General features: G+C 37.6%; 1 protein-coding gene across 6 annotated transcripts in view; it reads left to right on the forward strand.

The window, feature by feature from the left end:
* Nucleotides 1-2: 2 nt before the first annotated feature.
* Nucleotides 3-22,286, forward strand: part of PPP6R1 (protein phosphatase 6 regulatory subunit 1) — a 50,960-nt gene continuing 28,676 nt past the window's right edge. The window contains exons 1-5 of one of the 6 annotated variants that reach the window (XM_088142717.1): nucleotides 16-167; nucleotides 16,588-16,753; nucleotides 18,519-18,747; nucleotides 20,270-20,456; nucleotides 21,593-21,730. In XM_088142717.1, coding sequence (XP_087998843.1) covers nucleotides 16,645-16,753; nucleotides 18,519-18,747; nucleotides 20,270-20,456; nucleotides 21,593-21,730 — 663 coding nt within the window. In that variant the 5' untranslated portion in view covers nucleotides 16-167; nucleotides 16,588-16,644. Of the gene's footprint in view, nucleotides 190-16,587; nucleotides 16,754-18,514; nucleotides 18,748-20,269; nucleotides 20,457-21,592; nucleotides 21,731-22,286 lie in introns of all 6 variants that reach the window. The other 5 variants (XM_088142715.1, XM_088142716.1, XM_088142720.1 and 2 more) reach the window with 5 other exon arrangements.

Genomic DNA, 22,286 nt, shown 5'->3' on the forward strand with positions numbered 1-22,286 from the left:
AATAGCAAGTCGGCCGCTGGAGGCACGCGCGGTGGCTTGTGGGATCGTGGCGGTGAAGGCAAGGCAAGGCAAAAAAAAAAAAGAGAGAGAGAGAGTGGCGAGTGAGCGAGCCTTCTCCATTCCCTCCGCCAGCGAAGGAAGGGTAGGAAGGAGGGGGTTCGAGCCCGGTGAGCGCGGTGGACCTTGAGGGTGAGGGGAAGGGAAGGGGGAGAAGGACTGTGTCTAGGAGGGAGAAAGAGAGAAGGGAGAGCCCTGTGGGAAAGGAAGCTGCCGCCATTTTAGAGAACCCTGTGGGAGACCCTCCCCCTCTCCATGCCCCCCTCAGTATCTTTTCCCCCCACTCCGTTTGTTCGCTGTCTTCCCTCTTCCCGCCTCAAGAGTCCTTGCTGGGCCCTCCTCCCTCGCTCCCTCAGGTAACAATCCGGCTTTCCTTTCGCTGCTTCCCTGCAAGCACCCCCCCCCCCTCCAACTCCACGCCTCCCCCACCAGACTCGCGGCGCTTCGTCCGGCTCCTTCACATTGTGCTAGGCAAAGAAGGGATGAGGTCGTCGGCTTTTCGGTCCTCAGGACAGTAGTAGCCTCTTGTGATACCTTAAGATTGGGTGGTTGGAAAGGTAGGGAGACCCTTGCCCGCCCGCCCCCCAATTTAGCCATTTCCTCCAAAAGTTCTGGGGACATAGCCTGAAAACTATAAGCTTGAATGTATGCGCGTGCACGAATAGCATATTCGTGTCGGTTGGACAGAATTGAAATTTCCTTGACCAGAGTGCGAAGGATTTACAAAACAGTGATTTAAAAAAAAAAAAAAACAGCGGGAAGGTGATGCCTAAATTGCGTGCATGTATCTATACATAAATAAATGAAGCTTGTCATTGAGAAGAACAGGTGTCAGAAAATTTTGAGCTCCTATTTTTGTGTCTTTCATGAGAATGGCAACTTCTGAGTGGATGGGGTGATGACTCTGATGTAGATAAGTGGCTGCACTGCTCTGGGTTTGATTAGCTGAGAAAAAGTGTGTTCCCTTGAATTTTGTGCCCAGCATGCACAGTTCTCATTTCATATGCATTTTTCTTCCAAATTCTTTCTCCTTACTTCCTAAGTAAAATATTCACCGGGACACATTGTAGATGTTCTGTATGTTGTATGAAATAATTGATGCCTTGTATTTTACTCCTCAGAATCATTCACAGCTTAGAATTGTCACATGCCAGTGCAGATGGAAACATCCACCCTTATATAACATGCTTTAACCACCTTTTGTACACAACAGAAAGGTTAAAGTGTGTTAATGAATAAACTAAGCTCTAATAACTACATACACAATATTTCCTTGGCGACTCTAAATAATGACAATCATGAATTGTCATCTGTGGCTAGTAATATTCAGTACTGTATTTGGTGAGTCAGATAAATAACACTTCTTCATCTTGTTTGTGGATAAAGGTTATCTTCTGTCCCTTTCAAGAGTTGGGCCTTTTCAGTTAAGATGATATGTGTTTTAACATTTGTGTAGGTCTAGACAGTTTCAATAGGTATTCCGCTTTAGTTGAAATCTTTTGTATAAAGAAAGTTTTCATGTTTTAGAGGGTGATCAGACAATATATTATTAATGTGTTTATCTTTTTTAATTATCTCTCTATCTTAATGCAAAAGTAGGTGAACCTGTTTTCCTGTTTGGGAGTTGAAAGAATAGATGGATTTCTACCCTTGTCTTCAAAGATTTAGCAGTTTTAAATTATGAGAATCAAGAAGGAATTAATAAATTCAGGGTTTCACTTGGCACATCTTAATTGAGTCTTCTGACTTCCTAAATCTTTATGCACTGTACTTGAAAGAAAAATCTAGGTTTCCCTTTTTTAAAGAAAAAAACAATTGAATTTTTGGCAAATGCCTACTTTCTGTGAACTTTTAAGCAGGAGTCTGGAACAGTGATACTCTTATTGGTGTGTACATCTTAATTCATATGGCATGTCGCATTTGCTATGGACCTGATATTCCCTTAGTTGCATTTTATTCTGGCAATAAAATAATAAAACTAGAAAGTGATGATTCATGAAAGTATGGCTGTGGAAATGAGAGTATATTGACAAGGCCAGATTATAAATGATTTGTAAACATCACATGTTTCATGATATCAGAAAAGCTGTTGTAACTGACTGAATGGTTGCAGAGTGCTTATATTTGGATGGTCCTGAACATTTGATTTCCTGATACAAACAACTTGTTCTAAACTGGGAGGTGAACCCAAAAAAGTCTTGGAAGGGGGGAAAACTTTTTGCCAGTAGAGCTTGTAATCTTCAGAGCTAGCTTGAAAGCACATTGAGTTCTTACTTAGCTTGTTTATAGAATTCAGTAAAGATCCCTAGGTACGTTGTATTTTGTTCTTTTTTCATAGTTTAGAACTGAGCATGAGAGGATTAGTTATGTGCAGTATATTTTTCTTTGGCTGCTGTCCATTGAGGACATTAAAATATACACAAACTGATCTGTGATGCAGCTCCTTCTCCTTTCCATTGATCTGTCTGCTATTAAGAACCAAATAGAAGGGATCACAGCAGTCTGTCTCTGATGTGCCTTGTTTAAACTTTGGGAAAGTGCAAACCTTTTCTCTTATCTGAAAGAGGGCCAAACAAAAGTAAGCCATAGAGATTATTATTATTATTATAGTTTGTCCTATTTTAAAGATTCAAGCTGCTTTGGCAATCATAGTTAAATCTAGGAGGTATACAGCTGCAGACTGCTTTGACAGTTTTGGCAAGAAGAGGCATAAAATTAACCCCACTGCCACAATCAGCACATAAGGAAGCAATTGAAATAGAAGACTTGACATTTCAACAAGGCTCTTCTTCTAATACAGTGTCTTTTGCCCAGACAGCCTGGGTATCTCTGTTCCTTACATGTTTTCTATAGAAGCATTGCGCTGTAGAAGGAGTCATGCATGTTTTTATGCCTGATTGAATAGAGGGAATAATATCTTTTTGCACACAGGCCAGATATGAGGAATTCTGCTACAGTAAATAAGTTCAAAGCAAGAGTTTTACTGCCTCTTAATAAGTTTATATGTAGTTCTGGGATGAGATCCTCATTCATGCTGCAAAGTTCAAGTGATTGTTCTATGACAGTGGGGGAAATTTATGGCATCTATTTTTTAAAATGCAAGATTGAAGGCTTTTCTCCCAGAGAAAATAGATGGCTGTATATTACAAGAATACTCATTAGGAAGCCAGGATTGGCTAACTGGGTAGGAGAGCCTTAATTTGACTGCATAGTGTGGATTTTTCCAAGTTGAAATGACCACTTAGTTTTCCCTTGCAGTACTAAGGTGGCTCAGATTCTTGGCTCTCTGTCTCTCTTTTCGGCCTTTGAAACCTAGAAAGCCTACACTATAAATATAGACTAAGTTTTGCTTTCTTGGAAAAGAAATGCAATACAGAATGTAGGTACTAGCCATAAAGTACAAATCTGTAGCAGCAAAGGAAAGCAGAGCTTGAGAGACTAGCTGATTCATTTTGCCATTCAAAAACTGGAGTACTGTACTTTCCAGGTTAATAAGTGGCCTTGGAGGTAGCGGAACACCCTCTGTTCCAGATATAAGAATTGGGCATTTGGGGCTGAACTGATGAAGAATAAATAACAAAAAGGATAGTTTTTGAATAAGAGTGAGTTCTTAGTGTGTTACCGCTAAAAGTAATGATATAGACAGACTGGTGGTTGGTGTGAGAAATAGCTTTATGAACTTATTCATATAATTGAAGAATCAGTAAAGCCTGCATTTCTTTAAAATGCAGTTTGTTAAAAGGTAACAATTGATGTTTGCAGTAACTTGGAGAATCCAAAGGCTTGCCAATAAATAATAGCCTGGTTGCTACTGGTGACTAATAGGAATTCACAAGTGTTGGCTGACCTGTAGAGGTAAAGAAAGCTTGGCAACAATTCTTCCCTGGCAGAAGGAGGGAATGTGTGCTTCACAGCCTAATACTTTCAACAAAGTGTGTTTAAGCTATGGTAACCAACATTACCTTCTATTTGCCTTTCCTCCTTTGAAATTCTCCTTTGGCTCTAAGTTTCTCCACTTTGGCCGCAGAGAGCCAAACAATTTCCAGCCTTCCTGCTACTTTAAAAATGGGAATGGCAACAACTGTAATAGTATAACAGCTCAAATTATCTCCATTACTTTCTCCAGAGTTGGGATGCAGTCTGCTTACTCATCATTTCCCTATGGCAAGTGGATTTTTTTTTTTAAAGTCTAGAAGTAAAGTTTCCCAACAGTCTGGGAAATGTTTTGTAATTTGGAAGAAAACAAGTTTCCTCCTGCAGGGTTGCCAGGGTCTCCAAAGTAGTTAACATAAATATATGTTGTAGACAAGTATAAATGTTTGTGGATTACTTATTTGGATTTTGTTTGTAAAGCTCTCTTGAATTTTCTCTTGGAAAGGAGCTACAATGATTATATTTTCTATGCCTCATACTATCATTTGTTGTACTTCCTCTCAGAAACTGCGAGGCCTTCTAGGTATTGCCAACATGATTACTTGACAATTTGTATAAGATAATGTAAGATTCTTCCTCCCGTACTACCAGTTAAATGTTTATTTCTTTGTTTAAGATTCTGAAATGTAAGCTTCCTGTTACAGAACTTGGCAAATATGTTTGCTGTTCTTTTTAAGGGGGAAATGTGATCTTGGTTCTAGTACATCTTGGGCCATAATTCTCTGAGCATAGTTTACTCATAGTTTGAGTAAGAGCATGACATGATGTGTGCACACTTCTTAGCTGGACTAAAACAGATGGAGTATGCTGGGCAGCATATTGGGTAAAAATAGAGCAGTAGCATGGGTAGTGTCTTACAAAGAGTTGAACAGCAGCATTTGTGCTCACTGAATAGAACTGTGTATATCTGTCTTAGATCTTTGGTGTAGGTGTAACTTTTCAAATGCACATACACACCTCATCTTTTAGCAGGCTCCCCATTGGCTCTTCACCCGTTCTTTTTTTGTTCTGGGAGATCGTTAGTTGTGGCTGTTGTGGGCAAGAGTTCCTGTTGAAGAGCTATATCTCTCTGCCTCTAAAGTGTAACTGCGCTCTGATACTGATATAGGCGTTGCTTGTATAGCCTTTTAGCATTATGTGTTCAGTGGTCTCAATGATTTCTTTTTACATTCCTGCTATTTTTGTGTGGGTGTGGAATGTCTTGGGTAGAGAGGATGAAGATTCTTGAAACCAAAATACAAAACTTTGTAATACTGTAGGTGAGGAAGGGGGTGCTAAGAATGGCAGTGTTTGGTGTAGTAGTTAAGGTACTGGTCTAGAAACCAGGAGACTGTGAGTTCTAGACCTCCCTTAGGCATGAAACCCAGCTGGATGACTTTGAGCCAGTCACTCTCTCAGCCCAACCCACCTCACAGGGTTGTCGTGGGAAAAATAGGCAGGAGTATTAGGTATGTTTTCCACCTTGAGTTGACCAAATAAATAAATCAGGATAAAATATAAGGCTAAGTATCATTCTAATACTGTAGATACTTGCTAATCCTGTTAATAGTCTAAACGCTGCCTTTTCCATTTGTCCTGCCTCTTGTTTTTCCCAGAATTTTGATCAATATTGCCCATTACATCACTAGATTTAGTTTACACCCTCAAGATGAGGAAATCCCTCTTATATGAAGGTTGTTTTTTTTTAATTCATGGGGAAAGTCCCTCAGCTGATGATGAACTACAGCCAGGTCAGCTGTGGACAGAGTCAAGCATTGGTGCATTTTACAGCACAGAAAAAACAAAGCTTTTTCTGTGTGTGCAGTTCCCAAAGGGATCATCTGGAGAGTAAGGGAAGGCCTTCAGCATCTGGAAGGCAACATGAAATTAGACCACAGGCAACAGGTTTCCTACTCTTCTTCTAATCATCCTGATCATGACAAGGAATTATACATTGTAAGAGCTATAATTTGCCCACTTGTATGTGATCTCACTTCTTTTTCAATTCCTCAGCATTCTCCCTGCTTTACTTTAGAATTTTTGCACACATCCTAGTTTTTGACATACTGTTCAGATATTTATGTATGACCAGCCATAGTTCTTTAACTGTCATGTTGCATGACTGATGCCTGCTTCAGAGTGTGGTGAATTTGAAACCAGTACAAATTGCTTTCACTTTTACCTCATCTGAACTTTGATTACTGTTTCTATGGTGGTGCTGACAGGCCTTTGGGCCTGCTGCTTACAAAGAACTCATTAAGAGATTGTGACTAAGTGGCCAAGTTCCAATGGTGTAAGTGACCCTGACTGGTAGAAGGGGAGGGGGAAGGGGATGGAGGGTTATCTGGACCTCACTCTACAGTTATGGGTGAATATTAGCAAAAGTACTGTGAGATTATTAATGGTGTTCATACAGGTCATATATGAGAGATGCACAAATCAGTATTGTAGTAAATAGTCATAAAAATATGAATACTTATATTTTGATCTACTTTAGAAGTGTGGGCACTGTATAGAGCAGGAGTAGACAACTTGGTGCTATCCAGATGTTTTAGACTGAGTCACATAATGCCCAATTGCTGGCCAGGCTGGTTGTGGTTTATGGGAATTGTAATCCAAAGTATCTGGAGATACCAGGTTGCTTATCTTAGTATTAAGTGTGGTTGTGCATACATGCATATATGTATCTTAAAACCATGATAAAATAATTTAGTTTTGTGGAATATAATTTGTGTCTGTTTCTTATAAATAAAGTTTTCAAAATAGAAGCTTTAACTTCTAGAATTCATTATTTGATTTTCAGAAATCCTGGCCATATTTTGATCTTGTAATTTAAAAAGGCCAGTATTTGGCTTACTGTAGATGGAAAAGTCATTTGAAAAATGCTGATCTGTTATGTTGTTCAGCAAAGCTTTTAAACTTGTACATTTATTCTTCTAGTTCTGTTCTCTACCCATGCCACACCTTTAGACACTACTGTTTTGCTTTTTCCCCCCCAGAATAAAGCATGCAAATGGAAAATGACATACAAAACTTGAGCTTGTACAAAAGTTCTTTTGCTTGCATAGTGTATTTTTGCATTTCCTAGGGCTAGTTTGGTGATTGATGTTGAGAGGCTGTAGGATAGTGTTCAAACTCTGTCTTGTGCAGAAGAGAAAAATATGAAATGCTTTTTGGCACTGAGGCATAATGATACAAGCTTGTATCTAAATTTCAGCACGTAATATAGTGTATTTAAAACCAAATACTATGTGGGTTTGATTAATGTATTTTGTGGATCAGAGAGTTACCAGTGAGATTAGAATTTTTCTAATCAAACTCTGGGACAATTTTTATTGGGAACGCTATTTGGACAAGTGTCTTTTGCTTGCATTTATTTGTTGCATTACTGTGTATATCACAAAACTCATTAGTTCAACGTAAAATTCATTTGTACCAGTAGCATGTAGGTCCTCTCTCAAAATCTTGGTTTCTCTGAGCTCGCTTATTGTGCCAGGCAAAGCACTTATAGCTGAATGGGGGGGGGGGGGTAAACCCAGACAAGTGAAGATTAAGGATTCATAGTGTTCTTCAGAAATAGAGGTGGTACTGAAATTCTAAACTGAAGTTTCTTCTTGCCTTTTTTTCCCCCCTGTAAGCATATGCAGAAGAGTGACAGAAGTTCTTCATAATTCTTACACTACAGTTTTAATTATTTTAAAGTTTTTTTTTATATTTCTGTTTTACTTTAGATTTATTGTGTGTTAACTTTATAACTTCTCTGAAAAAAGCCATATAAACATAAGTAGTGCTGACAATAAAAAGAGGAGCTGAATTGAAGAAAAAATAGAATAGACTTTGATATTAAAATGCACGATTATTTATTTGCATTATTTGTAGCAAAATATTATAGTGCCTTGAGTTTTGACTGCAGTTTAAAATTCTTTATTGTTCTCCCTCTCCCCGCCCCACCTCTGCCAATTTCTTAACTTTTGCTGATCTCTCAAATATATTGGAAGAGATCCTTAGTTTAACCCAGTGTTTTCCAAACTTGACAGTTTCTAGATATGTTGACTTCAATTTCCAGAATTCTCAGCAATAGCTATATTGACTGGAGAATTCTAGGAATTGAAGTCCACAAGTCCGGAAGTTGCCAAGGTTGGGAAACAATAGTCTGACCTCTCAATTTACTGCATTCCTGTGACCATCAGATGCAATGCAGCCTTTAATGATGTCAGTACTATGTGTTGTTGCTCTAGGTAGGCTGTAACTGTTATCTTAATCCTTGCAAAATAGTCATTTGAGCCTGCCTGATTGTTAAGATTTCCATGGAGTTGTCTTGCTTCCCTTTATATGAAGTGAGATTAGTGGCTGTATCAGAGAGACGTAATGATAGAACATTCTTTCCTATTTGCATAATGATCGGACTAGCTAGTTTCTATGGTTTTAATGAGTTTTAAATTTATACTGGCAAGTCTTGATTTTTATTTTTTATTTTTTGCTTTGAAATGATGTTTGAGATTCATTATTGTTTGATCTTGTGGTTGTGATTAAACATGAGCTGTAACTTGTAAGCCATCAAGGAACTGCTGGAGTATAAAATATTTTAGATAACTAGTGTTTTCTTTCATTGGCATTGATAAAGAGACGTTGAACACATTTTCAAACCAATTAAGCTATTAGCTTTTCAATTGTTATCAGTCTGGACATCAGGACAATAGGTCTGTAAGAATACCAACAGGAATAATTATGTGAACTTATCTTAAACATTGGTTCTCCATATCCTCTAGCTTGATCTTTGAAAATTTCTAGCGCTTAGTGGAGACGGCAAAATTGACAGCTTTGATTAGCGAAAAGACATTGACTAATTTTAATGCTAATTGAAAGCCCCTTTTGGGCTTTTTGAGGGAAACAAAAAAAAAATGAAGTTTTGATATATGGAATTGATTAGTAAAATGAATAGATTATAAAAAAAAATGGATGTTAAGTTGTAATCTTAGAGTAACAGTTTAATGTAAGTTTTATTTATATCAGCTGTAAAAGAAGTTGGAAGTCATTCTTTGTATTTCTGATTCTTTTATCTTTCTTCACTTCTGTTCTTTCTTTTTATTCTTTCTTCTACTCTTTTTCTTGATTATTAGTTCTTGTTGGTTCTTATCTTTCTGTTTTTAAAATTTAATGAAGTTATTATAAAAAAGAATTTCTAGAACTTAAAATACAGTAAAAATGAGTTCACTCATTATTTAAATAATCCTTTCTCAGATTAGTGCCCTTGTAATGCCTGAAATGCCCCAAGTAGGAAAGGTTGGTTTAAAATCATGCAGATTGGACCAGTCATATTTTCTTTTAATGAAGGCCATTTGTAGAGCTGTATTTTTGTACTTCTAGTGTCTGCATAGGATAGAAGTTGTGTTTGTGATGTTCTATATGATTTGGCAGTGGGAGACATTTATTTTGAACTTTATCAATAAAAAAGTAAAGATGCCTTCTAGCTGAGCTGAAACCGTGATAACAATATGGACACATCTTCTGTAGTTTTCTTCACATTAATAACAAACTGATTTGTCATTGTCTTCTTTTAGCAAGTGTTTTGACATCCCATTCCAGCCTTTCTGTTTAGGATTTCCTGGTGGACTTCCATCTAAGTACTAATCAGATCCAGCCTCCCCAAATTAACTAGGTGCTGCTTATTTGCTGTGACATGTCCCCAATATCATCAATCAGATTTAAAATCATATTTCCCCTACCTAACACAGAAAAAAATCTCTATCATATTAGGTGGGTTTAAAGCGTCTGCTTAGAAATTAAAGACAAAATTTAAAATTTAATTTGGCAATTTGTAAACACATAATAGAGGGGACGCGGTGGCGCAGCGGCTTAATGACGCTGAAAGTTGCCGGCCAGAAATGGTCGACGCTTCAGCGGTTCGAGTCCAGCCTTCGCGTTAGCAGGGTGAGCTCCTGTTTCCTCCCCAGTTCCTGTAAACCCAACGGTTCGAAACCTCACGTGAATAGATAAATGGGTACTCTCACTCCGGTGGGAGGAAAAATGCTGGCGGCGCCTTGAAAAAAAGGAGTTGGGAGCAGTTGCTGGTAAGCGCAAAAAACCGTGCGCACCCGAAAAGGGCGCAAAGCAACGGAAACCCCGCCTCCTGCGCTCGCCAGCTGGGCTCTGCTCTAGGAAAGAGGCACTGGCAAACCACTTCCGAAACACCTTGCCTTGAAAACTGCAAAAAGGACTCGTCCAACCAGTCACTGCAGAGTCGGTAACGACTGAGCGCAGATTAAAAAAAACAAGCACACACACATAATATGCTGTGTATCTCATATGCTATAGGATTGGATCCAGATTTATTCACACTAAACCCTTTGAAATCATGATTAAAATATTAGTATTTTCATTGAGTAAGTATAAATAAATCTTCATTATTCAAACTCATCAAATTCCTTATGTGGGTGCACTTACATATTTGAGGGGAAAATATGCTGATTATACTATATGAATGTTAATGGTGTGTATTAGTGACACATTGTTTCTGAATTGCTGCTATGGATTTTGTTTTTCTGTATTATAATGACTTAAAGAGTGTTAAGTAGTATTTTACATAATACTTCCACCACCATCATCAAAAAGAAGTACTTAATATGCGGTTAAATGATAAACTATTATTCTCTAACCAAGATGGAATTTTACAAAAAGCTTGTACAGATGTAATTAATGTCAGGATCATTTTTGTATGAAAACATTCTGCTCTTCCTGACTGCTGTCAATTGTTTAAAGTCTTGAAGTTCAGTAACTTTCCAGAGTGTCAGTCATTTTTCCAAGAGTTCTCCCACAAAGAATTATAATAGGCTCCTATCAGTCAAGTGGAATATTCTGATATGCTTTTTTGTACAATATGGAAATATTAATCTCTCTACCAAGAGAGAATAGAGTGGAAGCACAAAACATTTAATGGGCAATTATGTGAAAACAAGAGGTCACTTTGAAACTAAGCAGTATTGCATCAGTAGGAATGTTTTAATTGAGGAATTAGTGCAGTGAAATATCTTAATATAAAGAGAGGTTTATTCAGGAAAGGGGGAAGTCAGGACAAAGAATGGAATAAAATCATTTACATGCAGAATTCCAAATAAAATCAAGGAGATCTTAGTTACCTGTTACTGCATGAGTAAAATTTTGGGTTCAGATCATTGCAGAGAGGCTGAGTGTGCTAGATCAGCAATATTAAAAAATATAATTGGTGATCTAGTAAGTATATGAGAAAGTCATTTAGCCACCATATTTTTGAATGATAAAAGAGATGGCAAGTTCCATTTGGGAAACTATTGTGCAAAAGAGCTTTCTGTTTGAATGTGCGGGGGTGGGGCGGAATCATGAAATTTAGGCAGTTATAACAATGCTTTACCTCATAGGTAATATAAAGCATTGTTAATATAAAATTGGGGTGTGGGGTCTATCACAATGATACATCCCATCCCAGAAGATAAAAGCAGATTTTTTATGCAAAGCCTTCTCTACTACATGGGATATTGTCTCAAAAGTTATGTTCCTCCATTATCAGACTTTCCCTCTTTTTCTAAAATCTATGGTTAAGTCTCAAGCATGAATAATTACAAAACAAACATATGTACATTTCCAAAAATGTATCCATGTTATTTGTTCCCACTGTAGTATCTGAATTTTATGGCTGCAAACTGTTACCTTTGTCCTGGATTTGATTTGGTTCATTTATGGTTGGCATGGTTGCAGAAGACTGTGCCAGTATTCCTTATTCTTGCTTTGCCGTCTAGAACTTGCTGCTCCCTTTTTCCAGATATCAAAGGTGAAATGTGAAGGAATTGGTTTATTCCCCCATTTTTCAACATTTTAGCTCCAAATGAATGGAGCAGGATTAAATAGCTTGTTATATTTAAGATATAAAACCAAAGAGTGTTACAGAGAAGAAACAAACTACTTTATTGGTTAGTCACCTTATGTAGAAGAACTCATTTTTTCTTCTTTAAACAATTGTTAAATAGCTGTGTTCAGACCAAAATGGTCCCTTTGAAGTGGGGGGGGGGAATTAATCATTACTAATCTTTCACATTGACCTGGTAGTATCTGAGTACAGCTAACTTACAGGTGGTCCCTGGGTTAAGAACACCCGGGTTACAGATGACCCATAGTTAAGAATGGAGCCTATTGTAGCAAAATTCAAGTTAAATACACAATGGTTTGAGTTCATTACACAATAGTACTTATACAGTATTATACAATAATAGTGGTCCAGCTTACATACAAATTCGGCTTAAGGACAGACCTTAGGAACAACTTGTTCTTAAACTGGGGACTACCTGTATTCAGATTTTAACCCATTGTATGCTGTCTTACAAATGAGAACAGGTTAGTCCACAAAAATGTTTACCAATATGCCTGTCCGTACTGCTCTGTAAACCATTGATTATTAAACCAAGGAAGAAGAGGGAAGGCCACTTCTCCTTTAAGCACTCTTTTCTTTACAACAGTATGGAAGTGGTTTGCTGTTGTATTCTTCCTGGATGCTTTTTTGACTTCTTAGTGGTCTATAGCTCTAGGATTTTCTTGAGATCTCCCATCTAAGCGCTTGCTAAGCCAGACCCTGCTTAGCTTTTTGAGATCAACTAAGGTTGAGTACTTGCTGCTACTTAGCATAAAAAAACCCAAAACTTATTTATCTGATTTATAGAAGTTTTTCTTGTCTGTCTGCCTGGAGGCAACTCTTGCTCTCCTTAAGGATCCTTGGATTCAATTCTCATCTGTATTAATCATGTATCTTATACTTAGATCTGTTGATTCTTAATAGTTCATAATGGGCTTTATGTATAGGTCCAGGTTCAATCCTTGTCCATCTTCATATGAATCTTGAGCAGAACTTGAAACACATTTCTTTCCCTGAGAGCTAGAATGTTGTCAGTCATCATAATACTAGTTTGGATGGTCTAGTAGAAAAATGTCCCATGTATGTGTGTTTGAGCTATACTTACTACTTTTTGAGTCTCGATTGCTATATTAACAAGCTGATAGAATTCACATATCATACTAAACCTTAATGTGGTGGTTTCCTTCTGAGTTAACATGAGGAGTGAATACAGCCATTATAACTTAGTATTATTGCTTGTTCAGTAAACCATGATTTTAACACATCATGGTACTGTATAATATGTGAATTGTATATATGTTAAAGGTGTCAGACATACTTGTCAGAATCTGATTTCAGAAATCATGCTAAATATTTTTCTGAGCTTCCAAGCATATGCCTGGCAGTATATGTTTCAGAGTAGTTTATTGCTCTTGGCCCCTCTGTTTCTTAGACACAGTTGGACCTGGCATCTGGTTGCAACCAGGAAGTTTAGTCAATGCATATCTGACTTATTTTCCAAATAAAGAGTTCTGATTTATACTGATTCATATGTCTTTGGTTCATATGTTTCCTTTATTTCATCCCAGGATGTACAGATTTTTTGGGTGTGTTATAAGGTTGAACAAAATGTGATTGTGCTTACCCTTAAAATCATGAAGCTGGGGAGAAAATCTGAGGCTGAATTTGGATCTAATGATCTATATAAAACTGGGACTGTTAGAAACCTAATTTAAGAATATACTTGTTCAAGCTGAATTTGAAATATTTCCAAAATTTTCTCCTCCTACTGGAGATTTTATGAAGACTGCTGTTCTTTCATTCCAGCAATTCAATCTTAAGATTCAGCTTGGTCAGTAAGAATAAACTGTTGTGTCAGCATGGTAACCCAGTAAAATACAGTTTTCTTTGAAACATAATAAAGTAGTTTCAATAATAAAGGGTTCAGAATATTTTTTTCTGCTCCACTGTTTTCCTTGCAACCTTAATTTTTACTGGGGTCCTCCTTGCTTTAATTGTGGAGTAGGAAGAATCAAACTCCAGCTTCCATATGATAGTTTTCATGCTGCTGCTAGTGTATTGGAACAACCAAGATTAAGGTGAGAGAGCTCTAACCATCAACAGCCAGTACTTCTAATTGTTGGAGCTTAAATGAGTCACGATGACCTTCATGCCTTGTTAAACAGTGAGAGTGTTAATTGGATTACAAATGGGTTGACCTTATTGGAAAGATGGAGCTATAAACACAGCTTGCTTTTACTTTTACTTTTACTAGAAGAAATTAATAAAATGTAGGATTACTTTCATCCAGCACATATAGAAGAACTAGATAAGACATTGTGCCAACTTTAATATCATTTTGCTCCTCAAAAGATATTCAAATTATAGGAAATGATATGATAGCATTAGCAGTGTTGGGGATAACTTTGAAAGCACATCAAGTAAATAGTCCATTTATATCAGATCTAATAATGTTCAACTCCACAGCTTTCTAGCAATCCAGTGCATTGAATAAAAACATGTTAACCTTATAACAGAGCAGAAAGGGTTCTGCAACATTGTGGTGTTTTTCCTGTTCTGAAATATCTTTGGATTTGAATTGCATAAAATGTACTTTAATCTTTGCTCTTCAACTCGGCAGTTGCTTCTAATCTCCTCCCTGGTGTCAAAGGAGATTTTGTTTGCAAATCACTGGGGATTTTTGAAAACCATTTTGTAAATTACCAGGGATTTTTGAAAACCATTAAATCAATTTTTGCACAAAGATTTACAGTATTTTTAAACATTTGCTTTCATTTTCAAGTAAGCCTGTGATGAAGTGGGAATTAAGAGAGCAAATCTCTTATTTGTTAAGTTACATGTGAGGCTTGTACATAAGCTGCTTTCGCCTTAAATTAATGGAGCTTCTTTCCTGCTCCTCTGAGCAAGTGGCATCAAATTTGGCCTTTCAGAATTATTGCATTTTCAAGACTGGAATGTTCCCTTTGATACAAGACTTTGGGCTATTGTATTCAAAACTTCTCTTGCATTGCTGGAGAAAAAAGCATTTGTCTAGCTCTCTAGGGTCTTCCCTGCTTCTTTTCAAACTAAGAAATATAACAAATTGGGGAAAACCTGGGTTTTTAAGAGCTTGAGCCTGGTGCCTGGAAATTCAAAATACTACATTATGTCCTCTTTAAGTCTGGGATCAAGCTAGCAGCTTCAAAATACCCCTATATAATGGAACACTATACTTCTGGTGATCCAGATGGTGCCATCCCTTGCAGTTTTCCAGAGGGCAACCAAGACAGCTTTTCCGTAGAGGTTTTGATAAATGCATAAAAAGTGTTCTGTCACCAGGGCTGGTTTTGTTTTTGAATGGGAATTGTTTTATATTTTATGGGGGTTTTTTGACTGTAAACCTCTGAATCTGCATGAAGGTAGCAGTATAAAAAATATGGTTAAAAAAATCAAAATACCCTGCTTAAAGCTTGAATTTTCTCTCCCATTCCTGTCTTCCCTTGTAACCTGCACTGGAAAAAAAAACAGTTGTTTCCACATTGAGACAAATATTTGAAATTGGTGGGGATCTTCCACGCATGTTCATCACATGTTCCTTATGATATTAAAGAGGCAGCTTAGTGAAAATGTGAGCTTCTTCCCCACTGATAGTCAGTACTTGGATTAATGGGTTTTCACCACAAAATATGTATAATATGATATTGTAAGGTGAATGTATATACTTCAATACTACATGGCTATTTAAAATATTTTGAAGCCCTGCCCTGATTCTTTACTAGTTAGAGGTGATGTTTGTCAAAGAAGTGGACTAGAATCTTGCCTTTAAAAAAAAAAAAATCTGACATTAAAGACAATTATCTGCTATAATTGTCTTTGAAATACCATGAGCAGTCCTTTAACTTAAATAAATATGGTGCAGCAGATAGGAACGTTAGGAAAACAAAACTTCAAGAACACGGCCACACAGCCCGGAAGACCCACACCAGCCATCAGATATAGTAGGGTTTGAATATGAGACTTGATTTCAAATGCTGTCTTGACTATATAAGATTGGATGCATTGCCTTGCACAACAACTGTTTTTTGCCCCAATCTAAAATTTTCATTATTGTCTAAGATACTTAGGACTTTTTTTTATTTGTATATCGGCCTGTTGGTTAGTTTGTATGTTTATTTTAAGTTACAGTTATAAAGCAGTTTTTTAAAAGAAGTCAGAGAAAAACTATTTCTGTGGGTGTGAAAATTCCTAAGCTTAGGCACTATAACATAAAGGACAAAATCTCAGCAATCCTGTCTTCACTTTTTCCTCCTTCCTTTCCTTTCCTGCTTTCTATGTTCACGGCCTCTGTTGAACGCCAGCCTCTGAGAACTGCAGACCTCTCTGTTGTATTGCACAAGCCTTGTATAGAGGTTGCCTGGATACCAGATGAAAACTTCTGGCCTTTACAGTTGTGGTGGCAACAGGGTTGAAAAGGGAACCGGGGCGTCACCAAGTTACTGTTTGTTTTTCTCCAGGTTTCTTTCCCTCTCTGCCCCCTCCTCCCCACCTCAGCGGTACAGAGCGCCTTTGCTGCTTTGAATTTCAGTTGTAGCTCGGGAAGCTTGCAAGCACAAATGCAATCTGTCTCACTCACCAAAGTTTCCCCAATGGCAAGAAAGAAAAAGACAGACAGACAGACAGACAGAAAGACGAAGATGCCCTACAGAGAGATTCAATTGTACTGTTGTTCTCCCATGTTTATTCTCACCCTCTTGATTAAGCTTGCAGTTTGTAATATGGCTGAGAATCTACTTTGGTCATAAGCATGGTTTGAGAAGATGGGAGCAAAGTTGCCCAATCTGCTGCTCTCTAACTACTCTGTCATGATGGATTGCAGTAATTCTACAGATAGAGTGACATGCCAAGGAGCGCTAAGTCCTGAGGCAAGTGGTTCTTTCAACAATAGCAACTAAGTTCTGGGTAGACTGAACAGTTCCTGGCAATTTCAAGAATGAACTGGTTTCTTAGTGTGGTTTGGGAATAATAGCTCTCTAAATTACTGCTGTTTTATTTATATATCTCTGCTCACAGCTTTAACAGTGTGAGAACAACTCTGTGCTTATTTCAGTGCCTATGTGAGATTGCTAAACCAGTCTAAACCATATCTTTACATATGAAACATGCAGATATTCCTCCTACCTTCATTACCAGAACCTCTGTAGACTCTCTTGTGGGAAGATGCCATATGAACAGTATCCTAAAGCAGAATCAGACTTCAGCAACTACAGGAGGTATATTGTATAAATTCCAGTGTGTTTTGTGTAGTAAATTCTTCTAATTAGGAACTTATTGTTTAGAACACATTGGAATTTATGCTACTGGGATTAGTGCATTTCCTATATTCTCCTTAGGATAGTTATTCTGTTGAGATAAAAAGGGTTAGGGTTTTGAAGCATTGAACAAAGTTTGACAACTCAGTTATGGAATAATTAATTGGTACAAATAACCATATAATTTGTACAAATAGTCTTTCTAGAATGATCAGGCTCAACAAAGTTATTTCACGTGGATTGGAAATTTGTATGCCATGCTGCTAATAGCTTCTAGAGCAGTTCTCCTTAACTTTACTAAATGTCCTAGTTAAAATATTCAGATTACAACTCTCCAAAAGTTTGCAATTCCTTAAATGCATCCTATTGATCCTCCTCCACCTAGCTTAGTTCTAGTCTGCAGGAATGTTTACATCACTCCTGATAGCATTGCTTTCTCTTTTGTGTATTTGGTGAGGTGACTTTTGCCATTTGAGATTGGCCTTTTTGTTTTACTTAATCAAATGTAGGTTTGATGCTACTGTGTTGGGTTCTACTAAAGTTGTGAAACTGTCATAACCCCTGAAGTTTTTATTAGTACGTACCTTTACACCACCACCACTGCTCAGTTCTGGGTGTATTGGCCATTTGTTTCATCTCTTAATATTTTCCTAAATAATATCCTTGATCTTGAACTTCCCCCTACCCCCCCTTTTTTTATAGCAATCTCATAATCCCGCAATATTAGCTAGTATTTTCAGCTGTGGCCTTTTCTTCTTTTGCAAAAGTTGACTGCCTCTTACTTTGGATCCATAATGTAGTTTTTAAGCAGAAGAAACTTTGTGCTTGGGCTTAATTACCTGTGTACAAACACTCTTCTGAATTGAAAAAGGAGCTGTATAATTTTATTTGGAAAGACTTATTTAGTGTGGATGAAAATGTGCAGGTAGTCCTCAACTTACACCCATTCGTTTAATGACCATTCAGATTTATGATGGCACTGTCAAAAGTGACTTATGACCAGCCCTCGCACTTATGACCATCACAGCATCCCCATGGTCACGTGATTAAAATTCAGGTGCTTGACAACCAGCATGTGTTTACGACAGTTGCAGCATCCTGGGGTCACATGATCATCATTTGCAACCTTCCCAGGGGACTTCCAACAAGCAAAGTCGATGGGGGAAACCATATTTGCTTAACAACTTACAGAAAAAAGTTGTAAAATTGGGCATGACTCACTTAACAACCGCATTACTTAGCAACAGAAGTTCTGGTCCCAATTGCGCTCGTAAGTCAAGGTCTGCCTGTACATAAATTGACTAATTATGTGTATGTGCACCAATATATTCTTCTCCTCTTAGTGACTAGGCTTTTGTTCTTTTCTCACCTTCTTTAGGAAGCCATGTTCTGGAAGTTTGATCTCCACACAACTTCTCATATTGACACACTTTTGGAGCGTGGGAATGTGACCCTCTTTGAACTTCTGGATGAGGAAGATGTATTGCAGGAATGCAAGGTGGTCAACCGAAAGCTTGTAGACTTCCTGGTACAGCCAGAGCATATGGAAGCTCTGGTCACCTGTGTGACTGAGGAGCCCCCTGGAGATGTGGATGAACGAGTGCGCTACAAGTAAGTGGATCTTCACATCTCAAAGAGAGGCATGAATGTATTAGACTTCTGTAGATGGAATTCAGGTCTTCAAAGTGTTGTGAACCAAGGAAATGTATGTATCAGGCTCATCTTATTTCCCAATTGTCCTGTGGAGAGCCATATTTTTACACCCTCTTCACACAAATGCTTAACTACATAATGGGCAGGAAGAAGGGGAGGTAGCATGTTTTATTGGAGTATTATCCTAAGAGGTGCCTGGAAAAATGGGGCTGTTCTAAGCACTCCATCTCTAGCTGTTCTGGTTTTCATTTCCACACCATGATCATGCAGGGAGGTAGAAAGGAGCAGAAATGAATGGGGATGCATATATTCCCATCTTCCTGTCCATACCAGTACTGACTTTAATGATATTACCCTAGACTCCTCCCCCCCCTCCAGTAGAAATAAAAAGTGCCATGAAGTGGGCAGTGAAGTACCAGTCTTCCAGCCTTTTTGTGGTGGTTGGAAAAACAGAATAAATTGCCACTGGTTGACTAATGAATTATCTGCAATCATGTGCTACTAGCACATGGAGATAGGTCAGTTGGCTGGAGGAGCAGATAATTCATCCAGCTATATCTTGTGAACAAAGCCAGTGTGGAAAATACCAGATCAGTGGTCAAACCTTCTGCTTAACCATGGTCTGTGTGTAAATTGATGAACTGCTATATGTAATAGGTAGCAAACCAAACCAGTGGTTTGATATGCTTTTGAACTAACAGAATGAGGGTAATGAGCAGCAATCTGGGAAACTTAATTTGAATTTAAACTATATTGGTCTGAGAAAAAGGATCCCAGATGCCACAGATAGAGTGCTTAAGGAATTGCCAACTCAGTAACCCCAGTAGAGTACAGTGTACAGAATAAAATAAATAATTCCTAGATAATTATGGACAGTTGCCTGAGTTGTGTGAGACTCCTTTCTTCCCATGGTTGTTCTAATCATGCCTTGAATGAGTTAGCACTAAAAAGGCACAGCAGCAGAAGGTAAACATAGGTCCACTGATTTAATAGCAAAATTATGTATTAATCCCATGTTTATTGTATGTTTTCTGGGTTTTCATGACAGAGTCATTGAGAGTCAGGTGGCATACAAATTTAATGCATTATTATTATTATTATTATTATTATTATTATTCAAATTTTGAAACAAGTTTCTAACATTAGTTTTATAGTAACCATTTTTGGAATTCAAAGAAAAGTGGTGAGACTTATAATGGTTAATTGATCAGGATATAATCTTCTGGATATATCCCACTTCTTCCCATTAACACAATTGCAACGAACTGGACAAATTAAAGAAATACCAATATCGGTATGGGATCTACCTCAGAGCAGAATGTAAATTAGAAACACAGAACATCAGTTTCTGAATAGATTCTGTTAATGTTTTACTATCCACCTCATTTGTCACATCTTCAGTAAATAGTCAAACTTGGGAGAGATGTTTGTGCAACAGGGTTTGTTATACATCTGCTTTTAAAAAGCTCCCCTTTTTTAGGTATCCAAGTGTTTCTTGTGAGATCTTGACATCAGATGTCACACAGATAAATGACGCACTGGGTGAAGATGAATCTCTCCTGCGACGTCTCTATGGCTTCCTTCAGACTGGTGGAATCCTCAACCCTCTGTTGGCCAGCTTTTTCAGCAAGGTTATGGGGATTCTTATCAATCGTAAGACTGATCAGGTAATGTCTTAAAGGCTTTCTGGGCAGCTAAAGAAATAAATAAAGCTTAATCACAACTGATAACTGCCTTCATTGCTAATCAGATGACTTGTCTCAAGGGACTTCCATCATTTTACTTTCTAGTTTGCTCACACACACACACATGCAAAAGGCAAAGACTCAATTGAATCCACATCAGCTCATGGTGACTGCATGGGTGTATTCACCTAGTTTTTGACACAGTATGGAAGCAGTTTGTTATTACTTTCTTCCAGGATATATTTTTAACTTCTCAGCCTGGTTGAGTTTTTCTAGTGGTCTCCCATAAAACACTAAACGGGTTACAGTGGCTTGGCTTTTCAAGATCAGTGAAGATCAACTAGGGGCAGCTGCCTAGCCAAGCTGGTGTATTCACATAGAGCTTTGAAAATAGCTTGTAGAAGACCTCAAATGTAGCTCATCATGAATTCATTGAACCAATTTTTTGGTGGATTTTCAGTAGTATAAATACTGTATCTCCCATATGAAAAGATACACCCTAAACTAGTAATTATCGTGTAAAAATAGTACTTTTCATTAATAAACATATTTTTTATTGAGAACAATTATTGGACCTCATCAAATGAACAAGGTTCCGAAAGCATCTGATTGGCTAATTTGTAAAGTAAGATACTGTACAAGATGAAGATGCTGTGTAATCTAGCAAGTTGCTCTTAGATTTTAGCTGCTACAGCTGTTTTAGCTGTTCTACCTGTCTTCTAAGGAAGTATGTCCCTTTTGTCTTTATAACATTCCTGTATCCTAGGTTAAACAGCAATGACTCAATTGAACTTCATGGCTGAGTGGGAATTTGAACCTGGGGCTACCTAATTATAGTCACATGGTCTAACCATTTATACTGCTCAAGGGTTACAAAAACATGGACTTCATGATTAGGCTGATGCCCTGTATGGCCCATCCCTGTGCAAGATTGTTAACAAATCAACTATAGACTTGGCTGTATGTAATACAGACTGTACTTCTTTTTTTTTTCTTGATGGGGGAATCGACTATTCCACTCCCTTATTGAGGACAGAAATTTGTAGGACCATTTACTCTTTCAGGGTGGCCTTTTTTTTTTCTTTCCCTCAACCCTAATTTGTTTGGTTTTTTTCCAGATAGTTGCCTTCTTGCGTAAGAAGGACGATTTTGTCAACCTGCTGCTACATCACATTGGTACCTCAGCCATCATGGACCTCCTGTTGCGACTCCTCACCTGTGTGGAGCAATCGCAGCTCAGGCAAGACGTATTCAATGTAAGGACCTAGCTGTAGGCACTCTTGTCTACTTCTCTTTCCTTCTTTGGAAGAACAAGCGATAAAGTTTTCTATATAGTCTTTGTTATTTTGATCAGTTTGTCTAGAAATATATTTAACCAGTCTTGGAATGGTACTGTTTCCTTGTTCTGTGGAGGTAAATAATTACAAGTTACAAAATCTGATTTGCTAGTCAATCAAAACCATATTATAGCTGTGTAATGCCTTAGTTTTCTTTATTAAGACCAATAGCCATTTAAAAGACTTAAATGGTTTAAATGTACTGTATATTATAGTTATCACAGTGTTCTGCTCCATCTTTGCCAAGTAACAACCATTCCCTGTCCATCAAGGATTAGGGATAAAAGCTTTAAAATCAGTGAATATGGCTCAGCCCCCAATACCTATTAACCTATTTATCCAGAATAACCATCACTTGAATCTTCTGAAATCTTTATTATTATTTTTTAAATACACATTCAGTTTCTTTTGACCTTTTTCACTGGTCAGATTTTATTATGAGGGTTTTATTGTTACACCAGTAGGAGTAGTTCAG

This window comes from Python bivittatus, unplaced genomic scaffold (genome assembly GCF_059951505.1).
Source record: "Python bivittatus isolate LINGU-HERP-01145 unplaced genomic scaffold, Pbiv_v1 ctg000440_np1212, whole genome shotgun sequence".
Lineage (NCBI taxonomy): Eukaryota > Metazoa > Chordata > Lepidosauria > Squamata > Pythonidae > Python > Python bivittatus.